The sequence below is a fragment of the Ammodytes marinus genome (genome assembly GCF_949987685.1).
Source record: "Ammodytes marinus genome assembly, chromosome: 20".
Lineage (NCBI taxonomy): Eukaryota > Metazoa > Chordata > Actinopteri > Uranoscopiformes > Ammodytidae > Ammodytes > Ammodytes marinus.
Window position 1 is genome coordinate 18,907,694 of NC_137224.1, and position 21,651 is coordinate 18,929,344.

General features: G+C 41.9%; 2 protein-coding genes across 2 annotated transcripts; one reads left to right on the forward strand and one right to left on the reverse strand.

The window, feature by feature from the left end:
• Positions 1–374: 374 nt before the first annotated feature.
• On the forward strand, positions 375–13,878 carry mms19 (MMS19 homolog, cytosolic iron-sulfur assembly component). The gene is made up of 31 exons (XM_080048624.1): positions 375–463; positions 985–1,033; positions 1,321–1,421; positions 1,642–1,727; positions 1,902–1,976; positions 2,476–2,545; positions 3,288–3,416; positions 3,557–3,618; positions 4,191–4,277; positions 4,412–4,486; positions 4,767–4,844; positions 5,394–5,532; positions 6,261–6,415; positions 6,629–6,707; positions 7,158–7,286; positions 7,389–7,470; positions 7,631–7,728; positions 7,922–8,083; positions 8,516–8,671; positions 8,792–8,891; positions 9,192–9,294; positions 9,537–9,614; positions 9,731–9,857; positions 9,961–10,067; positions 10,249–10,305; positions 10,547–10,733; positions 11,170–11,252; positions 11,343–11,507; positions 11,789–11,848; positions 12,042–12,142; positions 12,559–13,878. The coding sequence occupies exons 1-31, from the start codon at positions 376–378 to the stop codon at positions 12,587–12,589; spliced, it is 3,099 nt and encodes a 1,032-aa protein (XP_079904750.1). The 5' UTR covers position 375; the 3' UTR covers positions 12,590–13,878.
• Positions 13,879–21,414, reverse strand: zdhhc16b (zDHHC palmitoyltransferase 16b). The gene is made up of 10 exons (XM_080048625.1): positions 21,314–21,414; positions 18,125–18,434; positions 17,526–17,720; positions 17,301–17,389; positions 17,169–17,197; positions 16,946–17,079; positions 16,304–16,389; positions 16,100–16,223; positions 15,856–15,926; positions 13,879–15,624 (listed from the first exon to the last, which is right to left on the reverse strand). The coding sequence occupies exons 2-10, from the start codon at positions 18,392–18,394 to the stop codon at positions 15,522–15,524; spliced, it is 1,101 nt and encodes a 366-aa protein (XP_079904751.1). The 5' UTR covers positions 18,395–18,434; positions 21,314–21,414; the 3' UTR covers positions 13,879–15,521.
• Between the last annotated feature and the right edge of the window lie 237 nt (positions 21,415–21,651).

Sequence of the window (21,651 nt, forward strand, 5' to 3'; positions counted from 1 at the left end):
ATGTTTGGGGCATGTTTTTTTAAATGATACTGGTAGTAAGTGATGGAATGTCTTAACTGTGCAAAAATGAAACCGTGCCTCAGTGAAAGTGTGCGTCAAAGAAAATTCCACCTTTCCTAGGTTGCACTCCTTGCAGTGTTTTGGAATTCGGACAGCACCTGAAGGCAGCACCAAAAACTAAACGTTGTAGTTTTAATTTCAACATTTAGAAAACGTCAGTTTCATACAACGTGCATGATACCTACATTTACAGAATTCCACATTGCATTGTTCGTCAACGGGCATATTATGAAAACTTTGTGTAAAATTTGTCACTTTCACGTTTCACTCTAACTTTTCGCGCATGCGTGGTCTCAGTTGAGTTACATGGGCACCATGGCTGCGGACAGTACCTTGCTGCTGTCTCTGGTGGAGGAATATGTCTCGGGGCTACAGGACAGCAAGGCCAAAGATACAGCAACAGGTAAATAAGCCTTCATCGTGTATTTATTAACACCTTTCCGTATTAGCTTGTTGCAACAGAAAACTCCGTGGAGGCTGCTGAACTAAAGGATGCGCAACACAGCATGATGGTGAACTAGCTAACTTAGCACCACAACATCCTGTGCGGTGTTACAAGCTCATACAGAAACACACACGTTGTGGGGCTGCTAATTTTTTCACAATACCAGCACACTCTGAAAGCTTGTAAGGCGTTTCACTGTGCTGTCACTTGACTTGTAATGTGAATGTCGGTGCTAGCCCGGTGTTGTTTCATCACCGCGTGCAGCCTGCTAGCTGCTGTGAAAACTTGTGTCCTAAGAAAAGCATCCTGTCAATGAACTGTGGACCTTTGAACCACGACCCTAGCTGCTAGTTCATGTGTAGTGTACCAGTGGAGATAACTGACTAGCACGTGTGTTGTTAAATGCCTAGTTTTCTGTGTGTTTTTTTGTTGAACTCATTTAGCTAACCAACATTCACTAAACTTGCCTCTGTGTTCAGGTGTCAAAGATGGACAGTTTACAATACTGCAGCTGGTGGAAGCACTCGGGTGAGATGTCACATTTTTTATTTCTAATGTTACATCAATAACATGAGCAAAACAAAAGCATCACCATACTATAACTGAATGTTTTATGTGGTCTTATTAATTTGTTCTTAGTAGACAAGGGGGTTGATGGAAGTTGTGTTCACAGAAGCAGGGTCACTTTTCTAAATGATTAAGAGGTCTTTCTCATGAATGCTTAATAACTTAATATATATATATTATAAAAGTTCACTCTTATATTCATTTTTAATAATATTAATTTGACATGCTCATTCCCTTCCCTGTTGTAGACTGAGTCTGACCAGCTCTCAGCCTCACACTCGAGCCAGAGGAGTCCAGCTTCTTTCTGAGGTGTTACAGGAGTGCTATGGAGGTCTTACAGAAAAAGAAGGTACACAATCTTCTTTTATACGTGTTCTAGTAATGGAGCATTTCTCAATACCATCAATAAACAATTATGTATTTGGTGCAAAACCTCTATTTTCAACAATTTTCCTGAATATTACATCAATAACAATAACATTTCCAGATATCTGCTGTAACAAATGCAGCATATGTGCGTAGAGAGAGTGGTACTTAATTGACGTGCCTGCTGTTTGTGTTCTCTACAGTGGAGGTGCTCCTTGCTTTTTTCGAAAACCGTCTAAAGGACCATTACGTCATCACGCCACCTGTTTTAAAGGGGCTCGGAGCGCTGGTGAGTGAATAGGAGCTGGATTTGCAAGTTAGTTTGATGCTCGGCAGGTTTGAGAATCCCTTGGAGATGTTCCAGAGCAAATGCAATGGCTGCCGGCGACCAACATGCACATTAAAATGTTCTTACTTACTTCCTGACATTGTGTGCATTTGTGCCTTTTTTTCCTTTTTCCAGACAAAATGTGCAGAGTTGCCTCCTGGCTCAGCTGTGTCCATGCTGAGGTCTTTGTTCCAGGATGTTCACGTTCAGGTGAGTCCACACATTGTTAGTATTAGGATGTTAATGTTGTAGTAGCAATCTTAACATACACTACAGGAAGTGTTTTCTATTGTAAGAGGACCCTGAGCGCTTTATGTTTTACCAAGGGTAGTTCAGTGCACTAAATTATATTTTAGTTGAGTTTGTCTGTGAGCAACAAAGACAACTGATGAACAGAAAAAAATACCTAAATGAGTTAGCCTACAACAATATTAATCATTTGCTGCATTAGACCTGATGATGAAACTGCAGTGTATCATTAACTAGCTGTGAATGGAATCCTGATATTATTGAAACACTCACCCATGCATTACTTGACCGCACTTCATTTAGTTTGTTACAATGTTGATCTTGTTTCCCTCCGTGTGTGTGTGTGTGATCCTCTTTTATTAACTAGCTTTGTTGTCACCCTCGACTGATCTAAATGGTTCTTCAGATTGTGGGCGTTGTGGGTTGAAATCCAATGGTGTCTGTTTGTGTTTTTCTCTAGTCTTTGATGCTGGCAGAGAGAGCCTGCGTCTACAACATGCTCATCAACCTCATGGAGAGCAGAGAGGCCGGTAAGAGATACAGTAGATGTGAGGTTTGTCTCACAGTAGCTCATTTATTAGAGTAAAGCACTTAACAGTTCCCCCCCCCCCACAATGACTCAGAGTGCGGCTGGAAAGACAAAACAACACTGATTCAAAACAGCTGAGAGTGAGTTCTGAAAGTGAGGCAGACGGGTTTGAATAACATCAGACATACTGTATCAGATGCAATAACATGCTGACAAAAGTGTTTTGTTTGTGGCTGCCAGTAGTTTTGATGAATACACCCAACATGTAGGATTACGCAGACCTCACCTCTGGCACCCTGTTTGACACAATAGTAGATGTAAGCATGATAATAGCACCTATGTAATGATGTATTAAGTATATAAATGAAATAAAAGGAAAAATTATTGTTTCAATTTCGTCAAAAAATGGAGGTTCTTTGCAACTGAAAATCTCGTTACTGGTCATAGATTTACTAGTTTGTTTTCTCAATTTGATTGATAAAATGAATCCTTTGTGGTAACGGTTCAGTTTGATGAAGTAATGTGAAACTTGGCTGTAGCCTCCGTCCACCCTACGTCCTAACAACTACCTCAGATTTTCAGGTAGAGGTAACAAGGTCAGCCGCGGGAAGTAGAGGTGCCGTGGTGTAATTTCTCCAACATGGTGCTTTGCCCCTCCATAGGACTTTATTTCCCTAGTCCAAACATTATTTGAGGAGCATATTCTTCAATAGACCTTGAACAAAAGTGGTTTGATTCCACAGAACTGAAGAGTTTGGGGCCAGACTTTGTGTTTGGTTTTGTCCAATCAATGGACGGAGAGAGGGATCCTCGCAACCTCCTGCTAGCCTTCACCATCGCCAAGAACATCGTGCGCCGAGGTTATGATCTAGGTGAGTGGACATTGTTGTTATCTCTACATACATATGTCTGTTTCTGACCTCTTGTGAACTTTGTGACTGTCCATGGGCCACTTCAGCCATAACTCTTTATTAAGCGTCCCATTCATTCCCCTGTCTGCTTGCTGTCTCAGGTAAATTCACAGAGGAGCTGTTCGAAGTGACGTCCTGCTATTTCCCCATCGACTTCTCCCCAGTAAGTCCCTGTTTACTCAGCTGCTTTTTTGCCCCCCCGGAGCTGACGAAAGCAAAATAAAGCAGCAGACAGAAATGTCATCAGCGACTTCCTGTGACCTCGGGGGAACTGTGGCGAAGACAATAATAAAAACCTGTCTGCCTCTTCATCCGCTAGCACACATTTACCATGTGTTCGTCACAGAGGAAATGTGATCTTATGTGGACCAAAAAAAAAAACATTTCCAGTATGTAGCTAAAGTGTGATATATTGCAGATCTGTCACAGTATAATGAGGTATTATCATGTCTGTATGTTCTGAAATTTCGTATGTTCGAACCAAAAAGATGCAAACAATGTACTACCGTAGTAAAAATGCTCAAAAGTGTGCCTAATTGGTCTTTTGTAACAGCTAATTGTTAACATTGTCTTTGAATCGGACCTAGACTATCACAGCCACTGTCTTATCATTAACAACCTTTTAATAACCGCAGAGGATAATAATAGCATGTGTTTGCAAGATGTGTTGGTGCAGGTGTGATATCAGTGTGTTTTATTTAAAAAAGCCTGTCTCTCTCTCTTCTTGACCCCCAGCCTCCCACTGACCCACACGGCATCACCAAAGAGGAACTCATCCAGGAGCTGAGGGACGTCCTCACTGGGACAGCACAGTTTGCTGAGGTAAGACTGTCAACATACAAATACATTCCTTTGTATTTGAGGTTTGTTGATCTGTGAGTATTTGGATGATATGTCTTTTCTATGGGCGCCTAAAGAGTGTTTTCTGTTCCGTTTTTGTCACTTCACTGTTCCAGTTTATGTTACCCCTCCTCATCGAGAAACTGGACTCAGACGTTCTCAGTGCCAAGCTGGACTCGCTGCAGACTCTGGTGAGAAAGCTCTGCTGTTTTTTTTCCAAAATGTCCGTCTGAGCTATATCAGTAGTCTGTTGAATTAGGTATTTTGGCATTTGAACGCAGATGTGACATAGTCCTTCTATAAGACGTCTGTAAATGTAAAGGAGATACAGCCGTCATTACGGCAACAGTTGAGCTCGTTAGGCCCAGAGTGCAGGATTGATGTATAACTTGTGAAGGTGATTGCATGCAGGGTGTAGCTGGGAAAGCTAGTTGCAAGGTTTCTTATCTCACCACAACACATCTTTTTCAGACGGCTTGTGTGGGACAATATGAACATAAGGACCTGGCAGAATTCCTGGAGGGACTGTGGACGTCACTGCGCAGAGAGGTTTGTTTGAGATGAATGTATATGAAATACATTAACAGTACTTCTGGTTTTAATGAATGAATATATACTATTAAAGCTCTATTAAGCTGTTTGTCATGTTACAAGCAATGGCATTTGAATGTCAGATTCTTGCTCTAGATATAATGTAAAACTGAGTAACACTTTTCTAAGAATATAACCATTGTTTCATCAGAAGTGAGAATGTAATTGAGTGCATCTTAAGGACATGACCCAAAACATGTTATGTGGGAAGAAAGAAACAAAAGCAGTTCCCATGTTTGGAGAGCCAAGAAAAACAAACTGAAGTTTGGACCGTGGCGAATATTCATCAGCATTTTTTATTGTGTTCTTAGCGAGAGAAATGACTAAGTCCTCATGCTCCAGGCACTGAGAATCACATCTTGAAATCTAAGAATCAATTACAGAAAAATAAAAACCTTTCCATTCCCATTTTAGACCAGGGTAAACAGTCAGTGTTATTGCCTCCTTAGTAGAATTTGAACAACAGCCTAATAAAAAGCCATTCCCCCTCCTGCTGTTTGATTGCAGGTGTTTCAGACGGCGAGTGAGAAGATTGAGACCGCGGGCCTCGCCGCTCTCACCGCAATCACTTCCTGTCTGTCTCGCTCAGTCCTCCACTCCGACTCTGAAGACTCCCTCTGCAGCTTCCTCGAGCTCCTTCTCAAAGGTGACATGTTATGAAATTCCAGCTGTACTTGCACAGGAAAAATGAATGCACTTTTTATTTGCAGGATGAATAAGTTAAAAGAGTGTATACAACATGTTGAAAGAAAGGGTCTCAATACAGGTTGGGTGTTTATTAAAACTCAGTTTGGATGATGCAAAAACAACAAAATAAGAAAATAGTTTTGAAAGGAAGTGAATTGCCTTGATGCAGACAGTGTGACAGTAAGGCGGTAGGGGAGGGTGTGTAGATGTTAAACTAGATGTGTCAGAGCTGTGGTAATGGGAGGGTTAACTGCAGTGTAGCACTGCTCCAGTAGATGGGCAGGAAATGAAACCACAGTGACTGTTCACTTGTTTAATTTAAACCCACGGCCTGTACATTTAACAGTGTGCAGGTTTCCACCAAGATCATGGCTAGTTTTCTGCATCAGAGCAGTAACAACCAAAAGAGAGGTTTCTATAATGTCATCTATATATATACAGTGCATGGTTCTATGAGCCTCAATATTAAATATATAATTCTGCAGAAGGCATTATTGACTAATTAACATATGGACACCAGGGTTTGACTAATATTGGTTGATTGATACCAGTATCAATATCTTAGACTGCTATAGCTTGGTGAAGAATTTGATCTTTCACATTCAAAACTCATGAGGATTCACACAGGAACAGCCTAACATATCGGTGTAACCCTGTGTTAACGTGTGCGACTGACTGTGTGTCCAGACTGCAAACATCACCTGTGTGAGCCGGACCTGAAGCTGGTGTGGCCCAGTGCCAAGCTGCTGCAGGCGGCCTGCAGTGCCTCCAACAGGGCCAGCCACATCATCACAGCCATCGTCATGCCCTTGCTCATTGAGCAGTACAACAACAGAGCACAGGTACGCCAGGAAAACACACACCTGGATGTTTGTTTAGTTTAACATGAAGCTTGATCGCTACCTGACCATGGGAAAAGTGCTGTGTAACATTTTGAAGTTATTCTCTCTTTGTTACAGCCACAATTTCATGAAATATGTCTGTATTGTATTGTGTGTGATGATATCAGTAACTTTTAAATATTCTGGAAAATGTGAGCTTTTCTCTTTGTGCAGTGTTCCCACAGAAGAACATTACTGGAGGTGGTGCAGAAGTTTATCCAGTCGGTACAAACCAGCAAGTCTATAGAGAATGGCAAGTTCTGTTTATTAATGCTGACATACTGTATGACATGTTCACTCCAGCTTTGTGTGATATTCTTTTTGCTACATAGTCTTGTTTCACTTTAACACCTACACCTGATATAATTGATACTACAAATAATACATTAGTTTCAGTTTGTCCTTTTCTTACGTGACTATTTCCACATATTTCCATCGTATGGAAAGACTAAATGCTAAAGTACTGCACTGCTGCAGTATGTACTTGGGTAAAATCAGGATATTTAAACCCAATGGGTTTTATAGCTTACCTGTTTCATGTCACTGTGAGAGACTGTAAAGTGATTGTGTTAGAACTTATGAATGCTAAATTCTCCCCTTCAATGCCAGGAACAAACAGATAGCTGTACTGTAATGTGGTTTTTCAACATCCTTATTTTGGTAGTTTGAACTGGCCTGTGTCTTTGTCTTCCTCCCTCCACAGTAGAAGAGAGTGTGTTCGTAGCCTTCCGCCCGTCCCTGTGCGGCATGGTGTTCTCAGCCCTGGCGGAGAATAACTCCAGTCTGCAGATCACTGCCACCTCTGTGCTCACCTCACTGGCTCAACAAACAGGTCAGACGCTAAACACGCTCACAGCTGGCAGCAGAGACGCCATTTTGACAGACAAAGTCAGCAGCAAAGTATCAAATCGTTCACATCTCCCGTGTCTCTCAGGTCTGCTGTTGGACTCTGATATTGAGCTGGCTGTAGATCACCTGACCAGACTGGTGCTGACGGAGGACGACAATGCAGTCAGGTGTGAGCTCATGTTAAACACACTGTCTCTCTCTCTCCATCTATTCATTCTTGTAAAATTGCCTTTACCTTGACACTCATATGAATAAACAATGCATTGGTATATGAGCTTTCTGTCTAATTCATATCTCTTTGTGTTGTTCTCCTGTTCCTGCCTTCAGTCTTGCTGTGGTGGAGTGTGTCGGAGCCTTAGCAGCGTTGCACCCGGTGCCCTTTATCAATAAACTCATCCCAAGACTAAAGATGGAGATGTTTCCCGGTGAGTGAAAAGCATACTACTGAGAATATTACCTACAGTATAAGAGGATAAGTGAACACACTGTACATATACTTATAATTTTATCATATAAAGCATCTATTGTTTTATTTCCTTACCTTGTTGACCCACGGTGAATTCATTCAGTATTTTCTGCCACTAATTAACAACAATTTACCCTCTCTCCTCTGCTCAGAGCCCATGGATCAAGACGACAACAGAGTGTCTTCAGAGCAGCAGTCCCATCATGCAGTGCGGCAGCGGTGTTTGTCTGCTCTGGCCGCGGTGTCCACACAGCCCAGTGTGGTCCAGGAGAGCACGCCGGTCCTCTTGGAGGTCCTCCGCTCCGCACACAAAGGTAAACTGTGTGGAAAGGATGATTATTTCTTAGCTGATTGGCCACGAGTCAGAAGTCTCCATTAATTGTCAAAAAGTCAGCTGTTCATCTATTTAGATCTTAGAAGCAGACATGGTCACATACAACACCTGATGCTCACTCTCTCTGAGCTCCCAGGCCACATAAGAACTGGTCCAGATCATTTATGTATAGGTTTGTCTCCTAATACAAAAAGCTGACTGGAAACGAGGTATGATACAGTAACATTAGCCATCAAATGCTGACATGTTAGTGCCAGTACTGCCAGCTGACACTTCAGATCTCCTATCTGCACTGCTCTCCTGATGACATCATGCAACAGTTGTTGAACGCACTGAAGTGTGTTTGTTTGGCAGGTTGAAAACTTTAAAAGACCCGTTTGTAATGAATGCCAATGTGTTGTTGTTTGCTCAGGCAGCGTAGGCTTCTCGGTGGAGGAGCTGGTGTTGGCGTGTCACAGCCTCCAGAGAATAGCAGAGCGGGTCAGTGACACCGAGGAGACGGGGCGATGCTTCCATGATGTCATCATTCCGCGCCTGCTGTCACTGGCCCTTCAGGCAGCGCTGCAGGGTGAGCCGTCCCTCAATTCAAACTCTGATAACCACCACAGTCCAACTCAAATAGACTGACTTTGAAATCTTCCTGATGTGAGTTTAATGGTGACATTATGCTGAATGTGTTGGTTGGTAGGTGAGGGTTCTTCTGGTCGTTGTAGTCCTCTCCTGGACGAGGCGGTCCTTTCCGCCATGGTCCCTGTCATCAGTACTTCCTGCTCCAGGCTACAGCCCAAGTAAGTACAAAGTCTCATTACATTATGATGATACTATCTGTATGTACTAGTCTTTACTTATCTATTTATAAAGGCGTGCTAAGAGAACCGGTGTAATAGATGATCCCCTTCTGCATCCGCTTTTCGTAACAGTTTTGTATTTTTAAATCACTTCTGAAACATCTTTAAATAAATCTAAGCATGCCACAGGTTTCCTGTCCGTCTCTCACCTATTGCTATTTCTGCAGTCTTTCAGTTTTGTTCTTACAAACTACTTTTGAAGCATTTTTTCATGAGGTTTGTGTGGTTTCCTGTCATCAGGTTGGCGGCACAGACGGCGTCGAGAGCCGCGTCTCTCTTCCTGGACGGTGACGTTTCCTTTCTGCCCGACAACTCCTTCCCTTCACACATCAAGCTGCTCAAGGTTCGTTTGTTCACGGCCTTTCATCCAAATATCCTCTCTACATATAAACACTGTCAATTCTTCATCATTGACTCCATTTGCTTTTAATAATTTACATCAAAAGAAATATCTATTAGTCAATTGAAGACGGTTTCATAAAAATAACAGTTGATTATAATCTATATACCATTTAACCTTTATCATTTATATTTTGAGAGCTTGATTATCTTGGTATTTGCAGCACTTTTTTCTTGTTTTCCCAGAAGCAGAAGGGGGACTCGTGGAGCCAGTCTCAGATGGTGTGTCTGCTCATGGGATGTGTGTGCTCATTACCACGCAGTGTAAGTCTCAACTTGAACTCCGAATTATGCTTTTACTGAAAATCATAAATGTTATATTGTATTTAAACCTAGTTGTGTCTGTTAGCTGTATTGAGGTTGTTGTGTATGTGGTCCAGGTGGAGGTTCCTCGGATAGATGAGCTGCTGTCTGAGCTGGAGGAGTTGAGCTGCAGCTGTAGCCACACGCTGTCATACACCTCGGCTGCCAAGTGCTTTGCCGGCCTGGTTAACAAGAGACCTCAGGGTCAGTTTGTGTCTTTACACTCCTGTTTATGTTCAAAATGGAGGGGGGGGGGCTCACTTTGTCAACTAATAACCCTCTGTGATTGGTCTGGTTTCTTCTTCAGGTGATTCTCTGGACAGCCTGATCCAGAGCACCATGAAGAGAGTGAGCAGCGAGCTGGAGTCTCCGTCTTCACCTGTCCGCACTCAGGCCTTCACTCTCATGATCTGGGTAAGAGTCGCACTGTTCTCAGCCCCTCTGCTGATGATGATTGTTTGCATAGTAAGCTTTCATTCGCATAGGCTCCTGTCAAATGGCCTTGTCTAATAATTGGTAAAAAAAAGTTTGGCTGTCGATCATTAAGTCCAGTTCACTGTTAAATCAAGTGTATTAAAGTAGCTTGTGTCCCCAGGTTGCCAAGGCTCTGCTTCTCAGATACCACCCTCTGTCCACAACGCTGACTGATAAGGTGAAAACACACACACACACACTCACTCACTCACTCACTCACTCACTCACTCACTCACTCACTCACACACACACAATAATTTGTCGGTCTTATTTACACCTATTTATTAAACTCAATTGGATACATTGTTTCTTTCCATTTACAGTGAACCTGTCAGTACAGCTGATGTGCCTTGCCTTAACATTTAGGCTATGAATTCGAGGTCTAAATCTCTCTCCTCTTCCCCCCTGTATTTTCCCAGCTCTTCTCTCTGCTGGATGATGCTGATCTGGGCCCGCTGGCAGCAGAAGCCTTCTCCATGCTGATGAGTGACTCTCCCGACGTGTTGAACCGCTCCTGCCACGCAGACGTCCGCATCATGTACCGCCAGCGCTTCTTCAGCGAGAACTCAGCCAAGTTGGTCCAGGGCTTCAACGCTGCACCGCAAGGTACAACAGCAACAGCACTGCAGAGTGAACCGGCTACTTAACAATAACTTAGTCCTGTTAAAGCCACTGTGTGTATAGAAGTATAAAATGTCTGACACAAATGCACGCTGATATCCATTACACACCAGTCCACGTGGTTTGAAGTTTAGCAATTTGATGTGATATTTGAATATGTTAAGGAAAACGAGAGAAGGTAATGCAACCTTTTATAAGAGGCTTCATCTCCATTTGACTGTCATTTGCAGTGTGGACATGTAGAGAAATGTATTTAATTTTTGATCGAATCAGTCTTAATTTCCACCAAGTGCAGTACATGGAAATATTTACAGTATATTTGAAACATCCAAAAGAGCTCAAATAACCTCCAAATGGAGTTCTCCCACAAGCAGCTTTTCGGTCCCAGATGAATTGAACTTTCTGTGTCTTTCTCCTACAGAGAAGAAGGCCAACTACCTGAAGGCTCTGTGTAACATAGTCAACAAACTGCCCAAGCAGGTCCAAGTCACTGAACTCCCCGCGGTGAGTAATAGAGCTAACAAACGCTAGCGCTGTCAGCTCATCCTCAAACAGTCAGATTAATGTTTAGTTGTATTGTTCCATGTGCTCCAGCTCCTGTCTCTGCTGTTGGAGGCCTTGTCATGCCCAGACCGTACAGTCCAGCTGTCCACTCTGTCCTGTCTGGAGCCCGTCCTGGCCAACCCTCCACCAGCCCTCATCCAGCAGCTAGAGGCTCTGGTCAACAGGCTGCTGGCCCTTGTCTCTAGTTCAGACATGGTGAGTCTGACGGCTTTTTCCCCTCTGTCGTGATGTGACGTGTGTGTGTTTGGGAACTGAATACAACAGTAAAATTAAATTCAAAACGGTGCATAAACATGACGGAATGGAGTGAGATATGTTGCTTTGACTGAAATGATGTATGTTGTATGTATGTGCCCAACCTGTAAAATGTACTTGATCAAAGGTACCTCAAAACGTTAACCAGCTCATTTCCATTCCGCAGTATGAACATGTTAAGTATCCAGACCTCTCAGCAATATTTTGTTTGTTTCTTGCAGCTGGTGAGGATTTCCTCATTGCGCTGCGTCCATGCCGTTTCCCGCTTCCCCGCACATGAGGTAAAACTCTTAAGAATTGTCCATGATTGAGCTGTTTGTCGGGTTGTACTCTCTATTCATTTCCTTCCAATTTCTGCTAATGAATGTGGATTCCATATGTCACTGCCTGTGGATGAAATGACCCAGACTATTTATTACCTGTGCCATAGAATATTCTAAAATGGTCTTTTAACATTTCTGAATCTTCTTGCAGGTGTTGCCGTTCCGGAGCCGAGTGCTGCGAGCTCTGGCCAGGCCTTTAGACGACAGGAAGAGGCTGGTGAGGGGAGAGGCGGTGCTGGCACGAGGAGAGTGGTGAGAGAACCATATACACACTGAAAGATATGGACTTGACTTTATATAGCGCTTTTTTTTTAGATGATTTTCTCAGCCCCAAAGTGCTTTACAATTCTTACCACATTCACCCATTCATACACACACTCATACACCGATGGCAGTAGCTGCCATGCAAGGCGCCCTCTGAACCATCGTGAACCACCTGAAACCACAATGTATCACATTTGTCTGGATACATTTGATCTGTTATTTATTTCAGCGATTGGACACTATTTTCATCCTCTAGAAACATTAATAATTGACCAGGTTTTATTATCAAAGGTCCGTACTCTTTTGTCTCAAGAAAATATCCAGTTTGGTTTTGCTCTTTTGAATGTAACTCCCTCAGTACTTCTAGATGCTTCCTCACAGTAAGGCATGTCCTCTCCTCCTAGGTTCCTGTTGGGAAGTCCTGGTGGAAGGTGAGTCTGCTCAACAAGTCTCCCTGAACATGGAAGAACACAGATGTGGGAGAGTCAACCTCCAGGACCAGGTACCAAAGGATCAAAGCAGTCCCAACAAACAGCTCTCTGTCCTGGGTTCAACTCTGCAGTGCCCGCTCCTCACCCTTCTTATTACTTTGGATTTCCCAGCATACCCTTGTCCCTACTACACCCATGTCTTCAACAATACTCCCTCCATCCTTCATCTTCTCCTCTTTTTTTTTTTTCAAATGCCTGTACCGTCATTAACGCACAAATAAGAGACTATGGACTGAAAAGTTTGTTTCTTATATAACACGCCTCATCGTCGTTCGCGCTGTGTATTGGAGAAAATGTCATATCAGATTCCATGTGGGAATTTTGGTCGTTTGTATTTTGAAGGTTGTGCATTTTAAATCAGCAAGTCCGGTGCCTGTCATAGGCGACCAAAAGTTTTATCTTTTAGGTTTGCTATTCCGTCAGATCTGCAGTAAAATAACTCCAGGATTGATTTTATAATCATAATTAATGAAGGACGGTGCTTTTGATTGTATAGTAATCAAAAGATGGATACTTTCAAAGATTTTTGAAAATATGATCAAACTTGCGTAGATGGATTAAGAAAGTTGAAAGATGTTTAAGTTTGTGACTTGAATGTGTCAACTCCTAATACAATGATAGAAAGCAAAGGGAAAGAGATTGCAGTGAACTGTGGTCACAACATTTCCTTTCTTCGACATCAAACATGTCTTGTTCATATTAACGTGGACTTGCGAGCAGCACTGAACCCAGCAGGCACTGAGGAACTGAGCAGTAATGTCTTAACAGCTGGGGTGTTTGGTTGGTGTCACTCTGGTATGCCAGCCGGGTGGGGTTGTTGAGACCTGGTAAAAATGTAGATGTGCCAAATATCCTGTTTGCTCATAGGGTGACATCAGTCAAGCACTTCTAAATGTGTCACACCTCCAGTGACATGAGCTCAATTTTAGGATTCATTTTACATAATTAAGTATCTATGTTGAGGTAAATGTATATGAATTATGATTGTAAGTTATGTGGACATTATGTCAAACATCTTCCTTGTATTCTCTAAATATTTGAACAGATACTGGTGTCATTTAGTTCTTGTTGAGTCGTTGACTTTGGACCTCACAACATCGACCTATGCCAAGGAAATAGACAATATTGAAAATGTCTAACTTAACATGTCATTAAAACTTTTCTTTGTAATTATACAAAAAGCATTTGTTTTTTAATGTTGAATAATAAACCTGACAAGAGAAATACTTCAAATATCAAATGGGTGTTTTATTAAAAAAAGACTAAGTCAAACTGGAGCACAGCTCCCATTGGTTACAAGTGGTATCACAGCTGTACATGTTTCTATGGCAACTACAGATCCAGCTCATCCGTCATTAAATTCTTAATATGAACATGTTGGGGTGAAAAAATCTGGAATTCCATGTTGTCACAGTGCCTGATTGACTTATGTAAAGTGCCTCATTTTAAAAGGCAGGGAGACCAAACAAGGCACGCGACAATTTCTTTATCAAAGGAAAAAATGATTTTTTTGAAATGATTACACGAGTGCTGTGCAGGGTTGTTTTTTTCTTCACCTTAAATTCAAGTCCCAAATGGAGTTGGATTAAGCTCTTGGTTTTAGCTCAACATCAGTCAGTAGCACAGACTCCCTTCAACACACTGCAGGTGTACACATGCAGAATAGTAAACATTTAAACACATTATTTGATCATTCATTTCAATAATCACAGGACTTTAAATCGGACAAAGTGAAAAAAGAATATTGAACATAGGTTTTTATCTCATGACATGCCCTCCCCCACGTTAAGAAACACTTGGATTCATCCTCAGACCAAGACACAAACACAGTTTCTACAGACAAACAGTACATTACAAACTAAAAAACCTCTTCCATTGTTATTAATGGTGCTATGTTTCGCATTTGATCATCAATGAAGCTGGCACATTAAAACATTGCAAATGAAAAAAAAAATTTGGTGTGGTAAGCTATATACCAGGAAGTTACTTTAAAGGGAAATGTGTTTTGCTACTCTTATAGCAGATATTGAGCTAAAAAGGAGAAAGTTGAGTTTGAGTTTGAAGTAGTAAAAGCAAAATGGAAAACAAATCACTTTTATATAGCAGAGTTTATGGGAAATGAAGTGTTCATTTGAAAGCATTAAAAATGCACAGTGAATAAGATAGCAGAGTCTGTCAATCATACTAAAGTATTAGAATTGATGTTTTGAAGATGCAACACATAGCACCTTTAAGATACTACTGAACGCTACGATGTTCTCACACACTGCCTTAGCTCCAGTCCATCCCTCCATCTTACTACACTTCCCATGAGGCTTTGGTGCTTGGGAAAGATTTTCCCACCATAATAAACACACAAATATTCTTTGTCGAGTCTTTATAAATGGTTGGAAGAAAGAGGTTTAGGCTTTGACAACAATGCTGACCAGCAGCATTCTTTATTTATTTTTAATTTTTTATGAAATTAGTTGCAGGCTAAAGTTGTCTGGTGGCAAGGTTTACGGTAAGACCTACTGTGCTAGGTTGACTGTTGACAAGCTGGAAATGATAACTGACCCACACAAGAGGAATCAGTGGTTGGATATTTCCATGTGGGCACTACTTTCAACAGTACAAATACCAACGCAGCAAAAAATAAACCTCTTGATTTGAAAAAAACTACAAAGCTTCTGTTTCCTGGTTAAAGGATTGTAGCAGCAGATGAAACATCATGAAGTAGGAGCTTCTCTTCTTCTTCTTCAGTTCCAAGCTGGTCATAACGGATACTGGATGAAACGGGAATCACGTGGCATGTCGTTGAAATGCAGGGTAAAAGTTTGTGCAAGTTTCTTTTGGAAATGGTCTTTGAGTAAAAAGGCCTGGGGGGGAGGCGGGGGTCAGATGGCCATGGGGTCTCTTCTGGTGAAGCAGCAGTCCCACATGATGCCGTCCTGGTTGGGAATATGGCTGGAGGGCATGAGAACCCGCGTGAGCCAGTGACTGTGGGACAGAAGAACACAACACCTGAAATATGTCCTGCTTCACTCCTGTTTCACTAACTTTCAAATGTGACTTTACTAATTGACAACGTCACTTTCATAGGTGCATAACATACAGACTTCTGATTTGATGTACAGTACCTTTATCATTTTTTAAAATCCTGTTTTATAATTTACATTCTTAATGCATACAACGATTGGCCATTCCGGGAAAGATGTTAACCGAACTCACCTCCTTTTTTCCACACCAAGCATTATCTTCCAGTTGTTCATGGGACCATGATGGTATGGATTTTTGAACACCTAGGTTGAAACAGAAGAAACATTAACAGACTTAAAACTTTCACAGTCAACAATGATATTTAAGCTTTATGCCTTAAAATGGACAAGTGCATGTGTCCAATAAACAGTTTCTGACTGTTGTACTCCAAAGCCAACCGTGGCCCAGCACTGACTTTGTACATGCGTGTATGTACCTTGCCCTTCTCCTGGAGTCTTCTGATCTCTTTGTTGTTGATGTGGCGCTCCACACTGGTCTCTCCTCTGCTGATGAGGATGACATGCCACAGACTGAGTCCTCCCAGAGCTACAGTCACAGAGCTGGATAGGGAGAACACAATACAAGCTGACATCAACCTTTATCCCACTATTTAAACAGGGCAAAATAAAGCGCTACTTACCTGGTCAGCACCCAGAGGAAGATGATACACTTGTGGGCCGTGGTCTCTTTGTAGTCTTCGGTTGGAGGAGGGCTCAGATAGTATAACTGAAGGGGGGGGGACAGGAAAACATTCCCGTTTACATATTCATACTAGTTGTGTAAGGTGTGGAGGTATTTCACTTTCAGATGTGATCCGAGGAGGAGGTTTGAGCTTGCTGCTTTTAGTGAGTTTAGTTTGGCTCAGGGTCAAATGTTTGCTTACACCGTTGGGTAACAAGTAGAAGAGTCAAACACGCTGGATCCTATAAGTGATCTTAGGCTGCAGAGAGAACATACAACGTAATTGTTATATTGGAAGCCTAGAGTTGTTTGTTTACCAGATGCTGGACAAATACCCTTGAGATAAGACCATGAGGGGACGAGCGGTATGGGGAGCAGAAAGCAAACGATCCTTTTTCATGTCTCCCGTTTCCCTTTGCCATCTGAGAGCACCGCATGGCAGGTGCTGCATAATGAAAGATCTCCCCCTATCTCTTCATCCAAATGGACAGCCTCTCTAATCGAAGCATTAGAGAACACCTCAACAATGTAAACCCACTTTTTAACACCGGACAATAACACAGCTGATGTTTATGGGTTGGCAGTAGTCTTGAGACCTCACCTCTATGGCATTGTAGGCCTCCAGAAACAACTCCTTGGTGCTAATGCTGCAGTAGATGCAGCCCAGGGTCATGAAAAGGCAGAAGGAGATGAAGTAGCGGTGGTTGAAGTGGCCCACGCAGTTGTTCAGCCAGGCTGGAGACACGTTCAGGTCAGTTGTGAACAAATTGGGACATTAATGACACGTTTTTTTTTCTTTATGTTTTGTTTGATAAAAAGGATACGACAGTGGTGGTCCATCTTCAACACACACCTTTTAATAACAACAGAAACAGTTCAAATGTAATTACCATAAAGAGAAAGAGATAAATATAACCAACATGAGGATTATTATTATTATTCATTTATTAGCTTACATGTTGCAGATGCTACAGTGGTGGGTCCTGGGCGGTTTGGGGCTGATGCATTTCTTACAGATGGACACTGAGGGAATATTCGTTTTATCCTATAATAAAACAGAAAAACGAAGGAGGACATTTTATTGAGTTATTGGAACAACAGAAGTTTTTTTTTTTTACCCTGTGGAGGTAGAAGAAGTAGAGAGAGATAGTCCCACACACTATAGTAAAGAAGTTTGGTACCTTAGGCGGGTGTCCTGGGGCGGTGGTGGTGGCCTTGTAGTAATGGAAGAGCACCATGACGAGGAGCCAGTGGCCGTAGCAGAGGTGCCAGGCGATCCAGTGCACAGGGTAGGTGCTGAGGATCACGGGGAGGACAAACAGGTAGATGATCACCACAACCGAGGTGGTCAGCATCACCACAAGACACACGAACACCTGAGGGAGACACAAGAGATGGTGAGGGACATTGTTTGGGGTGTGTGTGTGGAGAAGAGATAGGATTCAGAAATAGACTAATTGGGGTCACTCATGGTGTAGTGGTTAGACATAGTACAAAAGTGTATCATCAAATACAAAAACTAAAATATTTTGAGGCACCTGGAGCCAAACTTTAGACTAGAATATGTTGGTGAAGAATATTGTAGGCCCTGCTGCTGTAAACAACGACAGTGTAACAGTAGCTCTCTAACTTCAAACAGTGTTCCAGGGATCCAATTTTCAAATGAGGAAAATGTTCAAATTATTCAGTTATGAGAAAAATACCCTTGAATATTGTCACTTCTCTGACAAACCCAAAGCTACTTAGTGCACCGTTAAACGAAAAAAGAAATAAGACTTACTACTCCAAACCAGCGGGTCACGTTGTCCACGATCCAGTAGACGGGTTCGAAGGCGCAGTCCAGCAGAGTGTCTGAGTTGTTGAGGGTGTTGTGGTACAGTGAGCGGAGCAGCAGCTTGCTGTAGCTCCACAGCTCCAGACAGCGGCCGCTCAGCCAGGCTTTGCTCCCCCCGCCTCGGGCCCCTCTCCACGGGCGACACGGCCGGCACCAACGCAGAGCCAGACGCATGGTCCGGGACAGCTGCCACCTCCAGCCGCTGCCCAAACGCATGCCGCCACTACCACCACCTCCTCCTCCTCTCCTACACACTCTGCCCTCAACACACACACAGACACACAGACACAAACACCAGCAGTTACACACACAGGCAGTGTAAAACAGCAGCTCCTCATGGCTCACAGGAGAGGTTCCCATCCTCGCTAGTGGGGAAAGCTTCCCAAATGTCAACCTACGAGGAGACTGAGAGAAATACACAAGACCTCCACCCCGACAAAGGGCTCCCTTTGCTAGGGAGCACTACTCATTAGAATTTGGTATGTCCCGAGGGAAATATGTCCATCAATGTGATAAGAACAGACGGGAGGGATCAGGTAATGAGCTACGCCACTTCAGCTCCTACAAAATAAACTTCTCCTGTTAATAATTCACAGCACAATCCAGAGCTCCGGGCCAAGAAGCTGGAGTGGTAACCCTATAAGAGGGAAATGCAAAGGGGGTGAGTGTTGTGAGAAGGAAATAAATTGGCTACCTGATCCCTGGGCATCTTTTAATGAAAGTGAGTATTAGTTACACAGATAAGGCTTGTTCCAAGTTCTCCAAAATAGACCGGCATTAATAATGACAGTGATGTTTATCCAGGATCTTTAGTAGACAGTAACAAGGCCTGACCACAATCCCTCCTTTCCTCACTACCGGCTGCAAACAGCACTCTGTTATTGTTATGCACATACACTGAAACAAGTCTGTAAGTGCAATAGGTCTTGTTCAGGTTTTAACCATTTCAATTTTAGACTTTTTAATACCTTTATAAGACCATTATTAATATAGTTTAAGAATTTCAAATCCATACTGGCATTTAAAAATGTTCAAGGATATGAAAAATAGGAGGTCCCAGAATGACATGCAAAGTTAAAAAAAAGTATTAAGATTGAATGGCCTCCTTATGTTGGCTTTGTAGTTTTGTTAAATTGTTTTCCTAAAAGTAACATTAACTTTTTTTTAAACCTGACAAAGTCGTATTTAAGAAAAAGCCCTCAAATTCACACTTCTTTTTTACTCTAAGGATGTGCACAAAACCTGCTCATTAAAAAGGTGCAACATTAATAGATCAAGGCCACATTCATTCTATATCATAAATGTAATCCCAAAGATAGGACGTCCTGTTCATTTTCTTAAGAAGAAGAAAAATGTATAAGATATGATGACCCAAACTAAGAAAAAGTTATGGTAAGGGGCCGGGCTGCAATCAATTACTTAATCAATTACTGTAATTATTAGATTGTATTAAATGTCCCCTTTATAATGTCTTAGTCCAAGATGACAAATTATTAGTTTTATATAACTAAAAGTCCACAACCCAAATAAATGAATAACACTGTCAACAAGACAAAATAAGATGAGAGTATGAGATAGGTCACAATTGATTGTATTGAGGTGGGAAACGAACCAGAGTCGGACTGGATGGTGCAGTGAATGTTTATAAGAACAACTTAATTTTCATCATTTAGACTTAGTTTCTCCTCATTCTGATTAATTATATGTTTGTCATTCAAAATTAATTCATAATTTGTTTTCCGTTTTGTTGGCAGAAATGGGCTTCCATACAGAAGAGACCTTTTAACATAATTTTTTTTTAAATGTTATAAGACAGAAATGACATGAGAGAGTGGCACACAGCATGGCACCGTGGTCTCCATGGCAACCCATCTTGCCCTAAATCTGGTCTTAAGAGGAAATGGACATCGTTTCCTGTTAGTGCCAAAGTAATAAGCTTTGCTTGGTCCGGCTGCCTCAGTGTCAGGAAGGGTCGAAGAGGAGGAAGACATTTTCACTTTCCTGCTTTGTTTAGATCTGGTTCAATGTGTTGATTTATTTTCTTTCAGTAGAAGTGTGCTAACATTCATACAGCTGGTGAGGAGCTGAGTTTTACATACATCACGTCTAAAACAACTGAGTTCTACATGCTTTTATATTTTATAGCCTATAATATAAATGTGAGATATGAGGCTGATGGTAAGATAAGTGGAACGCATGCCACTAAATAGTGACTATGGGCTTTTGGTCATTAGAAAATTGTCTAGAACTGAAACGAGAAGCCAGATTGATTAACTGTAGCCTGCAACAGGAAATTAATTAATCAAATGGAAGTAATCATTTCACTCACACTTGTGAAGCAGAAATGGCAGACAATAGCCGGTTTCAGCCACTCTCCAGTAAGTGGTTAGTTGCTGCTTTCCTCTGTTTGAATATTGTTGTCAAGCCATTAGCTTTGGGGTTTGGACTATTGCTCAGACATGACAAACAACTGAGAATGTTACCTTGATCTTTGGGGATGCAATATTGACATTTTTCACTATTTTTTGACATTGTATTGACTAAAATGACTAAGTGTTGAAGAAAGAAAAAGAATCAGCACACAATTAATGAATGAAAATAATGATTTGGATATTTTATAAAAACTATCCTAAATAATTTATTACCCCATTCCAAAAAGCTAAATTTAAGTAAATAAATAAACACATTTCCCTTCTGATGACATCATTCTCCTCTATAGTTTCGAGTAGGCTACATAGTAGGCATAGCTACCGTATTTCAATGTAGTAGCCTATGATGCTTTTGTCAGTAGGGTTTGTTATTATTGTCATACATGTAGCTCTGAGAGAAAGAAACACACACACACACACACGATATCACCTTTGTTCAAATAAGGGCTAAAGAAACCTATATCCAAATTAACAGAGTTCTCGCTAAATAAACTATCCTCCAAATCCTACATTCCACTAAATATCTAAACGTGTCAACGAGTAGATGTAAAGGCTGCCTCCAATTAGACAATGTGTCATGCTGTAACGTTAGCTAGCTGCTAGCTGTCTCCAGCCACCTTCAATCCATCACCCGTGCTGTTCAAGTCATCATTAATAAATATACAACATAGCGACTCGGACCAGCCTGCACAATGACATTCCGTACCTGGTCAGGTGAACTTGGGGGACGAGCCTGCGGCACCACGGTCAGGTCATGGCCAGGCTATACTGCTAGCTGATGTCCTCAGGTCCTCACTGACTGCTGCTTCAGCACACACAGGAGAGCGACAGCGGTGGCGCTCACAAAGATCGTATATTAAACACAACTCAACAGCAACCAAAAAAACCGTTTTCCAGTCGGCTGAGGAAAGTTGCTTTTCTTGATAAAATGAAGAAGTGGGGGTTAACTACTGTTCTACTAAACCAGTTGTGTTGACTTGCTCCACATTACCTTGGCAAGGTTACATTAGAACACAGGAACTTCTTCCAAAAGAGCCTGAGAAA

Bases quoted from the DNA above. Each gene is read 5' to 3' on its own strand.
- mms19 (XM_080048624.1), top strand. From the start codon at position 376: ATGGCTGCGGACAGTACCTTGCTGCTGTCTCTGGTGGAGGAATATGTC. The intron at 10,068-10,248 runs GTAAGAGTCGCA...TTGTGTCCCCAG, and splicing joins CCTTCACTCTCATGATCTGG to GTTGCCAAGGCTCTGCTTCT. The intron at 11,849-12,041 runs GTAAAACTCTTA...ATCTTCTTGCAG, and splicing joins CCCGCTTCCCCGCACATGAG to GTGTTGCCGTTCCGGAGCCG.
- zdhhc16b (XM_080048625.1), bottom strand. From the start codon at position 18,394: ATGCGTTTGGGCAGCGGCTGGAGGTGGCAGCTGTCCCGGACCATGCGT. The intron at 16,224-16,303 runs GTAAGTAGCGCT...CTCCCTATCCAG, and splicing joins TTCCTCTGGGTGCTGACCAG to CTCTGTGACTGTAGCTCTGG. The intron at 15,625-15,855 runs GTGAGTTCGGTT...TCTGTCCCACAG, and splicing joins CTTGGTGTGGAAAAAAGGAG to TCACTGGCTCACGCGGGTTC.